At 34.7% G+C, this 8664-nt stretch overlaps 1 protein-coding gene across 2 annotated transcripts; it reads right to left on the bottom strand.

Moving 5' to 3' along the window:
• Positions 1-379: 379 nt before the first annotated feature.
• On the bottom strand, positions 380-7726 carry LOC103494379 (ATP-dependent DNA helicase DDM1). Of its 2 annotated transcripts, XM_008455514.3 has the most exons (16): positions 7512-7723; positions 7286-7362; positions 6238-6510; positions 6066-6149; positions 5540-5886; positions 5262-5451; positions 4991-5166; positions 4690-4756; positions 4425-4611; positions 3671-3766; positions 3494-3588; positions 3294-3413; positions 1786-1905; positions 1603-1701; positions 1411-1521; positions 380-1016 (listed from the first exon to the last, which is right to left on the bottom strand). In XM_008455514.3, exons 2-16 carry the CDS (start codon positions 7352-7354, stop codon positions 777-779), a joined length of 2274 nt encoding a protein of 757 aa, XP_008453736.2. In that variant the 5' UTR covers positions 7355-7362; positions 7512-7723; the 3' UTR covers positions 380-776. The 2 variants fall into 2 exon arrangements, 1 of the variants encoding a protein (XP_008453736.2); XR_001763251.2 differs by lacking the exons at positions 380-1016; positions 1411-1521; positions 1603-1701 and adding an exon at positions 2296-2569 and having other exon boundaries at positions 7512-7726.
• Between the last annotated feature and the right edge of the window lie 938 nt (positions 7727-8664).

Genomic DNA, 8664 nt, shown 5'->3' with positions numbered 1-8664 from the left:
TTGCCAAATCAGTTTGCTTATTAATTATATTTAACCGTCACATCATTTTACAGTTAGTCAACTAACAGTCAATATGACTTTAGGGACCGATCTCAAACCTCAAGAACTAAAATGATTATTTTGAAATTTCATGAACCAAATAGACATCAACTACAATCTTCAAGAACCAAAAGTCCATTTTGTCCTAAAAATAATTAAACAAAGGACCTACTCAAGTAACTTAACATAGGTTATTTAGTACTGAAATTTGTCAATTTCTTAGAAATTTAGACCACGAATTAATTTCTTTCTTCTCAAGAAGAAAAAGTTGCTATGTATTGTGCCATCTACATTTATCCTAAGCTCAACTGTAGTCTGATAATCAATATATCCTCTAATATTTCAAACATAAGAAATGACAACCCCATACTTCTAGATTTCCTTTTAGAGGTTAAAATTTTCAAATATCCAAAATTGTTCTTGGTTCTCCTCAACCAGCTGTACCCAAATGGCCTAGAATGGGAATCAATGTTTCTAATTAAAGTCCCAAAAGATCCAGAGATCCTGAAAGTTTCTATGGCCATAGAAACTCTGCTTTGAAGATTACAAAAATTAGATTCAGAAGACAGCCTTCTTCACAAATTGTTATCCCCTTGCCTAAAACAGAACTTGCTGCCCTAATTAATTTTGCATGCTCAGCAACTAAAAAACACCAAAAATTGCATGCACCACAAGCCCCCAAAATACATACACTTTCCCCAAGTCCCCAAATCCTACAAGACTATTGTGTTAACAGTTTAAGAGTTAAGTGTAGAGAGTACCCCTCCTGTTGAAGTTGGTATCACCACCTCCCATCCAGGCCCTTTGAGAGGGTATAAATTGCCAGAAATTTTAGATTTCTCGTCATCTGAACCGGTTGGGGCAATCAGATCGGAGCGGTCTAAGATACGCTCCAAATCAGCATCGCTGATCTCTGTCTGTATCATCTTGTCTTCAGCAGAATCTTCCTCCCTTAGTAGTGCTAGTATATCGTCTTCCTGAAAATTCACACAACCGGGTAATGCACGAGCAGTTGAACGGTGATGTGGTAAGAAACAATGGAAATTTTGATTGCAGGCATAAGAGATGTTGGTCTGCCAGAAACATAATTGAACCTCCTAGGCGAAAGAGCCGCTTTCGTAACAATAGAGTCAAAAGAAAATAAAAGGTTTCATGGTGGTGGCGATTTAAATTGACAAATTCAAACATATTAATTGAGAATCCAAGAGTTTGAAAAACAATGGCCAGATGAACCATTTTTATATTCAATATCCTTGGCTCCCAACCAAAATTTCTACAAAGTTCAAACATCACGACTCTACTCAAATATTCAAAAGTAAAATGTTGGCAGTGAAGAATCAGATAAAATGAATTGAAATGTGTTTAACAAACCTCTACAATATCGGGATCGTTGGGTTTTGTTCGTTCTTGGTGGAATTGGCCTTTCTCGATGACCACGTGCTCAAGCTTCAACTTACTAAAGGCCCTCTTCAGAATACGGCCCTGTTAAGTATATTCCATAGAATACTAATGAATACCATCATGAATACACAAAACAAAAGAATAAGACCACCAGCAAGCTACCTCTATAGATTGAGCTGTTGCAAGTCTGTAAACGTGTACAGGTTTTGATTGACCTATCCTGTGACACCTATCCATGGCCTGCAAATCCATTTGTGGGTTCTGGTGTACATATGCAACATGGTGAGTCAATTGCAATGCAGAAACTGGCAAAGAAAAAAATAAATGTAGTGTCGAGAAAAGTACCCAATCGCTATCATAGAGTATACAAGTATCTGCTGCAGTAAGGTTGATACCCAGACCACCAGCCCGGGTGCTTAGAATAAATATTCTGTAGTTGCTGTTAACATCATTGAACTCCTGGATCTACATGTAGAAAACATAAATTGGTTAATTACATCATCCTTAATGCACCATCATATCACCAACACTATCATGATGGAAATATTTGCAAAATTTCTAGTCTACCTGCGGCATGCAAAGAAAAATTCAATTAATCATTACATAAAATTGAATAGAACACATTTTGTAGCATGCAAGTAACGATTAATCTCAAAACTCAACATTTCTCAAGATCCCAACAGAACCTACTAAAGTAGTAGCACGAAGCAACAGAACACAAAAGAATAAAATAGAAAAGCAACAAAGTAAAATGCAGGGCAGTATTGAGATTTTTGAACCAGACATTTCTTGTACAAAAATGAACCAGTTGGAAGGCCTACGCATGCACGTAGACTAGGAAAAACTCATCTTCACCTTAGAAACCTTGCTCGGATCAGTTGAGGTGACCTCACTGAGGCATGCATCATCTGCGCCATAGTGAGGTCCACAATTCTGTTTTTCTTCTAACAATGTCTTGTTCTTTGATTTCTTCTGTGTATATCCTCCACTATATTATTAGCTATTTCTTCTGCTTTCCACAGAAATGCTCCCACCCCATAGAATCAGAACTCCCGTCTCCATATGGTAAAGATGTTGAACTCCCCTCCCCACATATGATTGCCATTATATTCCTCTTCCATCTTACAAACTGTCCAACAAACTGTCCACCTTTCGGATATGTCCAGTATAGCATACAATGACTTAGACATGACATTTAGAATCATCCTTTGGGAAAATCAGTTCACTAAACTCTTATGGTCCTCAACAAGTTGGCGTGACTGTAGAAAGTACTTTCATACCTATTGTAGAAAGTACTTTTTACCACGGTGCTACAAATTAGTACTTTTCAAAAGTATTGCATGTCAAAATGTATTTTTAAAAATTTCAAGAAAAAAACATTTATAATGCTCTTAGGTTTCCCTTTCCTCTCTATGAAAGTACTTTCAAGAAAACTATTTCACTTGAATAGATTACTTTCAAAATTTAGCAAAGAAAACAAATCAGTTCAAAAAGAAATTACAATAGTGTTTCTGATTATCCACGAATTCTCGCTTGGACCAAATTCTAGCACGACTCCTTAGTAATTTCATCTGCTTTGCTATACATGGCTCTCAAAGGATTTTGGTCAAAGAAATGCGTGAATGCATGTATATTTTCCATTGATGACGTAGCTCTAACATCAGATACATGGAACATAGTTCTTAGGAACAACAGTGTCTGAAACTGACATCATACTGAAAGAAACTGACATCATACTGAAACATTTTGGCATCTATACTGTGAAAAAACCCGGGATGGAGGGAAAAACAAGACCAACAACACATAACACAACTGACTTTCAATTGTTTGGATATTTCATGTGAAGCTCATACCTGTCTTTTTCTTTCATCAAGTTTCACACTACCATCTATTCTGCAAACTTCAAATCCCTTCTCACTAAAATAGTAATCCATGATATCCAAAATCTTAGTCCATTGCGAGAAGATCAGGACCTAATAGAATTGCAAAGTAGGCAATCAGGTTAACTAGGCGAAACTCATAAGAATTAAACAAGATTTATAAAGCAATTTACTTTATGCTTGCGTTCAAATAGCCGTGTCAACAATCTGTCTAGTAAACGAAATTTGCCACACTGCTCAACTAGCTGCTCTACAGGAGGGTACGTATCTGTCAGGAAAAAAAACTGGGATTAAGAGAAATTTTATAATACATCTCTAACATGATAGATTGAAGAATAAGAGGAAGTTACAAGATTCATCAAAGACTGATTCCAAGAGATCAGGATGGTTGCAATTTTTCCGAAGCTGAACCATCAAATTATTAAGCTTTCCTTTAAAACCACGTCCTGCATTTTCAAAAACAAATTACCACAATCATCAAAACATAAAATGGAACAGGGTATAAAAAAAAAATCAGTTCTGTCATCAAATTGTCGATAAATGATCTTTCCAATATGTTATTAGTTAGATTCTTTCACTTTGCAAATCAGTTGTGACAATAAAGTGTATTTTTTAACAAACAAAATATACAAAAGTGTTAAAGCAAAAATAGAAATTTGAGGACAATTTGTCAAACCATTGGTCAAACATTGAACAGATTGTTCGGTTCTTAATTTTCAAAAATAACAAAACCATTTGATTTCAAAAAATTCAACCGAACCAAAGCAAACCAAGAAGTACACCACTAACTTCGGCCCACTCTATGTGCTGGGAAAAAGCCGTCAACACTAGTATAATCTTAGAGTTCCATTACTTCATCTTGAACGTTGATAGTATATTAGAGCAGGAAAGGTAAAAGGAGTTTGAAAATTATCCCTGAACCCCTGGTTATTTAGCAACTTTCAAAGCCAAATGGCAACCAAGAGAAAATATCATCTCCCCAGTTATATACCATACGATAACTGATAAAACAGGATGACGAAGAAAATATACCACAACATAATTGGCAGTTGCATCAAGCACGTTGCATTCATATACTAATACTCAAACCCAATGCTAAACTACCTGAACCCTTCTCAGAGAGATGATTTTCCAATGTCTTGTTAACTAAATGTTCCTGAAAGTTCTTCTGATATTCAGTCATGGTTGCATACATTATAATTTCTTTCTTCCGAGGAAGCATCAGCTCAACGTCAGATTTCATTCTCCGAAGTAGAAATGGTCTCAGTATTCCATGCAGTTTTGCTACCACCTGCAGGATTTGAATATCTGAATATGACAAACTTATGCAACATACAATGCTGGAAAAAGTATCAAAAGAATTACCAACCTGGGCTTTTCTGTTCTCTTGTGTTTCTTCTTTTTCTTCAGCATGAGACTTTCCAGAGAGATCAAACCTAAAAACAAATTGTTGGGAGCAAATTGATTTTGATATGGTAATGATAATTGTTTGATCCCCTGCATCTACAATCTCGATAATGACTTTTAAGGTTTATGCTACTACTCTGTTATTTCTTTTTAAAAAAATGCAAACTTCCAGAGGCCATAAACTCACATCCACTCCATTATCGTGAATAGGAAAACAAATCTGAAGACTATAAGCATCAATAGATAGATAAAGGCATACTCACCATGACTCAAATTCTTCATTTGAAGAAAAAATATCTGGTAAAATAAAGTTCAACAATGACCAAAGCTCTGCCAAATTATTTTGCAGTGGTGTCCCTGTTAGAAGCAGTTTGTTTTCAACAGTTATGTACTTCAACTCTTTCAGCAATTTGCATTTTGAATTTTTCAGCCTATGCCCCTTCAAGAAAAATGTTTATAGGACCATAAGTTATCAAAATTCATGAACTATATTTTATAAGAGACACATTAGAAGCATGATCTAAAATGGCTGACCTCGTCAACGACAAGATATTTCCAATTGTAATGCCTCAAAACTTTTTTAGCATCACTCATCGCAATCTCATAAGAAGTAACCACTATGGGGAATTTAGGTCCAATTGTTCTAGGCATAGACTTTCTTCGAATCTCATCCCTTTGTTTTTTGTCACCATGATAAATAATAGCATTCACGGTGGGCACAAATCTATATGCAGACATAAAAACAAATGAAAAATAAGGTGTCTAAACAATTCGATTGTTAAAAGATAAACAAAGTTAACACAGGAGAGTACCTTGATATTTCATTTATCCAATTTGAAAGTGTAGAAAGAGGAGCAATTACTAAGTAAGGTCCATCCAGTCCCTTCCCTTTCAAATGTGCAAGGAAGCCAATGGTTTGAATTGTCTTACCAAGACCCATTTGATCAGCAAGGATTCCATTTAGCCCATTCTGCCATAATGAAATCAACCATTTGACACCTTTGAGTTGGTAGGACTTCAATTTGCCACCCGTCAATAGAGGTACAAGTTCACTCTGCTCCTTTTCAATTCTTTCTTCCTCGGTCAAGTTTACATCTTCATCCTGCTCACCTTCTTTTGATCTAGTCAGCATAGCTGCAACAGCCCTTTTTGCCTTCCTCTAAAAACATTTTCATCCCAGGTTAGAATTCATTTGGCAATATACCAACAGTACTGAAGTAATAAAACATATAGAAGAAGTTCAATTAAAAACACGTTACCTGAGGTTAAAATGTCAAATTTAAAAAGGTTTTAGAAAAACCCCTAGATGCTAAGACATAAGAAGCACATAATTCTTACATTATTATAACGAGGAGCAGCTTTCCTCTTTGAACCACGCCCACTACTCTTCTCAACAGTTTTCTTATCTTCCTCCACTCCATTCTGGTAAATAGTTGAAATAAAAATTCAATGAGGGGCAGAAAAGGAGCATAACTTCAAAATGCATAAATTATACAGCACATTGACATACAAAAGTGATGTCATCCATTTTCTCCAACAAAAATTCTGAGTATAACTGTGTTTGAGTGAGAAGTTCATCCAATTTGGTAAACTGATTGTCGTTCAACTTTGCAGATTCTGTTGAATCCTCAAGTCTTTTTGCTTCCTCTTCCTTGACCCGAGCTTCCAGCAATTTCTGTTCCTCCTCAGCCATTTCTTTTGATATAAGACAGGAATCCCCATTTTTTGCTTCCAAAATGATATCTTCCTCCAACTTAATCTCCTTTTCCCCATTACATAAATCCTTCGTGAAAAAAGGTAGAAAAAGAAGTCATAAACCAATTTGGCGCAGCATTAGAAAAAGAGATACCAGTTCAGTAGGAATTGGATACACCATACTCGAAATATTCGCTACTGCAATGCATGGACATGCAAAAATAGCCCATTTGAGCACGATACCAAAAATAATGCACAAGAAAACAAACGCGTAGGAATGAGGAATCTCAAGTATACCACATATTCCCTTCCGTTTAATCTAACATTGCCAAGAAGTTGGAAGTATTTCCACCATATCTTAGTGAAATTCACCACAAACGTTACTTTATATAAGTCAGTGCTAATAAACAAAGATGCTGGCCTCAAGTGCCAACACGTTAGAGCCAGGGAAAACCTTTTTAAGGGAAAAATGAAAAATCTTCTAACTCACCGTTTTGACAGGAAGTAATTAAACGAAAAGGAGAGTAAAAGGAAATCTTTCTTTTTCCCATGCGGCTGTTAGAAGAAAAACGAGAGATTAATCATTACGCATTAAGATAATTATTCCCAGAAAGCTCCCTTTTCTCTATTTGTATTATGAACAATCTACGTTTTCAATAATAAAATATGATTTCAGGTACAGAACAATCCTTTTTTCTTAAGCAACGTTTAAAAGTTCTTCTCGAAAGCAGTTAAAAACACGAAATCGATTCTTTTCTTTCCTACTAAAATATCCAAATAAAGTCATTTCCAATGTCAAAAGAATCACGAGGCACAAAAGATTAAACAGAACACAAAACCACAGTCAAGAAACCGTTAAATACCTCATCTTCCAGAACCGAAGTCGGTGACTCTGCGGAATTATCGGCTCTAGGTTTCTCCTCGACAGCCATTTTCAGCCCTAAAATGAGTGCCAAACAGTTAACAGAAACCAGATTAAACCTAGAAACAAATAAAAATCACTTGAGAGAAAGAAACGGCTTAGTGATCTTCCTGAGAAGATGTAAACAGTGAGCAGAGTTGATTCATCTTAATCACTGAATTTCTTACCGCTCAACAAATACAAAGACGAAAATTCGGAAGCAGAACGAACCAAATGCACAATAAAAAATCGAACAAAGTTTAGTTCTCGAGTTGAGATTAAGCGAGAAATGAAGAAAACTTTAGAGGGAAACGGCAATGGAAAAATGGATCGTCGTCAAGTTTGCGAAGAAGCTGCGAGTTCTGTAATGTTGGCTTTGTTTTTTTTTTTTTTTTTAATTATGAAGAAGAAAAGTATTTTCTTCATTTTCGTGGTCGGGGGTTTTAGGCGGGAAATTTATTGACGTTTTGGACCCTGAAAAAGTATTTAATTACGAAAATACCTCCCTACTATTATTTATTACAAGCAGGAGGGTCCGAAATTATCTTATATCACAAAATTAACAAAAATGTTTATAAAATATAACAAAAAAAATAAATTAGATTCTATTAATATTTGGAAAAACTCATTATGATTTTGTAGGTAAACTAAATTAAATTGAAATGGAAAAGGAAAAGAGAGTTGTTATTGATGGAAAGAAATAAGCTATTTAGGAAATATAGCTAAAAAAAACTATAAAGTTTATGAATTTTGCTCTCTTGTGTAACTAAATATAATATTTTGTTATTTTTTAAAATGATTCAAATTAAATAAAAGGTAGACAAGTTATTGTAAATGAAAATTTGTTAAAAATATTTTTAAAATATAACAAGATTTTATACTCAATGATAATTGTAGTTTGGTTTTGAAAATATTTCCAAAAATTTTATCATTTAATACAACTATTCATGTATAAATTGTTTGGTTCAATTTTAGAGGTGTTTTTTTAAATACGAATTCAACTAGAATTTTGAGTTTTCTTATAAAGACCAACATTTTTATTGGATTCAACTTTAATAATTCTTCCCTTTCTAAAAAAGTTTTGTCATAATTGGCAGGTTGTTAGGCTCGATCCATGCATGAGTGAACTCTTTGACTGGTTTCATGAAAAACAACTATGAATCCAATGAAACACCATAGCTTTAAGGCGTATCTCACTGATTGAAAGAGGACGTTGTTCGGCCTAATTTTTGAAGTTCAAACTTTCTCCATTGGTAGTATTTCAATTTTACTTTCTTGCATGTTACCACAAAACCAACATTATGCTTTTATAAATGTTTTCCTGTGTTCTTAAAATCTACT

The sequence above is a fragment of the Cucumis melo genome, chromosome 7, assembly GCF_025177605.1.
Source record: "Cucumis melo cultivar AY chromosome 7, USDA_Cmelo_AY_1.0, whole genome shotgun sequence".
Classification (NCBI taxonomy): domain Eukaryota; kingdom Viridiplantae; phylum Streptophyta; class Magnoliopsida; order Cucurbitales; family Cucurbitaceae; genus Cucumis; species Cucumis melo.
The sequence above is the reverse complement of the archived record's forward strand: the minus strand, read 5'-3'. Positions and strand labels throughout refer to the sequence as shown.